At 34.2% G+C, this 1853-nt stretch overlaps 1 protein-coding gene across 2 annotated transcripts in view; it reads left to right on the top strand.

Moving 5' to 3' along the window:
* The window catches only part of Mob1b (MOB kinase activator 1B), a 32998-nt gene extending 31145 nt beyond the window's left edge, over nucleotides 1-1853 (top strand). For both annotated transcript variants that reach the window (XM_029561714.1, XM_008829303.3), the window contains exon 6: nucleotides 475-1853. In XM_029561714.1, coding sequence (XP_029417574.1) covers nucleotides 475-552 — 78 coding nt within the window. In that variant the 3' untranslated portion in view covers nucleotides 553-1853. The remainder of the gene's footprint in view (nucleotides 1-474) is intronic.

Here is a 1853-nt window from a genome sequence, read left to right as displayed (position 1 = left end):
GCAAGAGCAGTCAGTGCTTTTAACCACTGAGCCATCTCTCCAGCCCCTTTACTTTATATTTTATGTACTCTACCATATGTTTATCTCATATTTCGTCTTACATGGCTTATTGATATTTTATAATCAACCCTTACTATTTATATAATGCCCACATTTGCTTGATGTGCTAGATTTTTTTGATCCCTAAGTGGAATCTCACTTATTGAACATATTGTGCACCAGGTGTTACATAAAGTAGTTAACAGCTATTAACAACGTTTAGTTTCCACAGTAATTTCATGAGGTAGTGTGGGTTTACTTTAAATACCATAGATAAAAGAACAATTAACAAGGAGACGTTAAGTGATTTGCTTAAGCTAGTGAACAGTAAAAACTATTGTCTACTTTTATTTACTTCAAAAGTTAATTCCCCATAAATGTCAGTGGCAATCTGCTTTGAAATTAAATGCAAATGGTATGTTTTGTTGTTTGTAGGAGTTCAACCTTATTGATAGAAGAGAACTTGCACCACTCCAAGAACTCATTGAGAAACTCACCTCAAAGGACAGATAGAAGGAGAGACAACGCTGTGCAGTGTTCCTCATATGAAGCTGTGTGCAGTGCATTTGGGTTTTGTTATATTTTAATTTTATCTGGATTGTTTCTGTTTTAGGCTTGGGGGATTGTTTGGGTTCCCTTTTCTCTTAATATATGAAACTGAAACTGTATTCTGTTGCTAGAGGAAGCCAAGAACCATTCTCTGCATTTGAAAAGGGCAAACTTTATCTTAATGATGTACAGGGTTTTTTTTTTTTAATTGGTTTTGGTTACTTTGAGGACTTTTTATGAGACTGTGTGCTGGAAAGAAAATGCTAGCTGAAATGCTGTTGGATTGGGTTCTGTATTATGTAATTGTGACCTACTTTGAAGTCTCCATAAGACTGGTTTTTAAGTGCCTTGGCAGGCTCACTTCTGAGGTGCAAAGCACAATGAAAAAACTGAAGCCTGAAACAATATTAGAATTTCTATCCAGGGCACTTACTTGTGCATGCTGTAAAATAATCTTTCATAAAAGCCATAGTTTACCTAATTTGGTGATGGCCAGCTTTTACTACATTGAAGAAACTTTTTATTTGTAAAGGTATGCATGTAGAGCATAAATGTAAAACAAAAAAATTTATTTCTTAGTTATTTTTGATATTGACTAATACATTCTGTTCAACAGATGTTTAAAGTTCTACAAGCAGGTCTTTTCCATCTCTTAATATCTGTGATATTGAAACTTGAGGATGTTGAGATGTAATAGCTATTGCATTTCAGCTCCTTTCTACATGTTAACTGCACTATAAGTGTAAACTTCAGGTTTTATATATATATATAGGGTTCCCATCTTCAGAGGTGATGCTGAATTGTGAGGTTTCCCAGCAATTGCTAAATGAGCCATAAATCTGAAGAATCCCTTTTTACTTCAAAGAGGAAGAAGCGAAAAGAGAATGTTTGGGGGTGGTGTTAGTTTGTGTGAAGAGCTTAGGGAAAGGATTAAGTATGGGGAGTCAAATTCTAGAAAGTCCTGTCTTAAACCCTGGAACAAATGGTATGTATTACTTATAGAGTCCTAGAGACTTTTTAGGAATCAACTTCCATGAGAATTTAAAAATAATTTTAGGTATAGACATTAAACATGGAATTTAACAACTATGGGGAAATTAATCACCTTTTAGCATTTCCATTCAGTGAATGGAGTTGGTGTTTGCCTGTCATTTTTAAATGATACACTACCTTGATTATTGGCACAGTTTATTTTTCCACTGTGAAATCTTTTTCTGTGCAGTGATATCAAACAATAAAAATGCTAGCTTAGTAATTAACCTTTA

Source organism: Nannospalax galili, unplaced genomic scaffold, assembly GCF_000622305.1.
Source record: "Nannospalax galili isolate Female #2095 unplaced genomic scaffold, S.galili_v1.0 scaffold50, whole genome shotgun sequence".
Lineage (NCBI taxonomy): Eukaryota > Metazoa > Chordata > Mammalia > Rodentia > Spalacidae > Nannospalax > Nannospalax galili.
The sequence above is the reverse complement of the archived record's forward strand: the minus strand, read 5'-3'. Positions and strand labels throughout refer to the sequence as shown.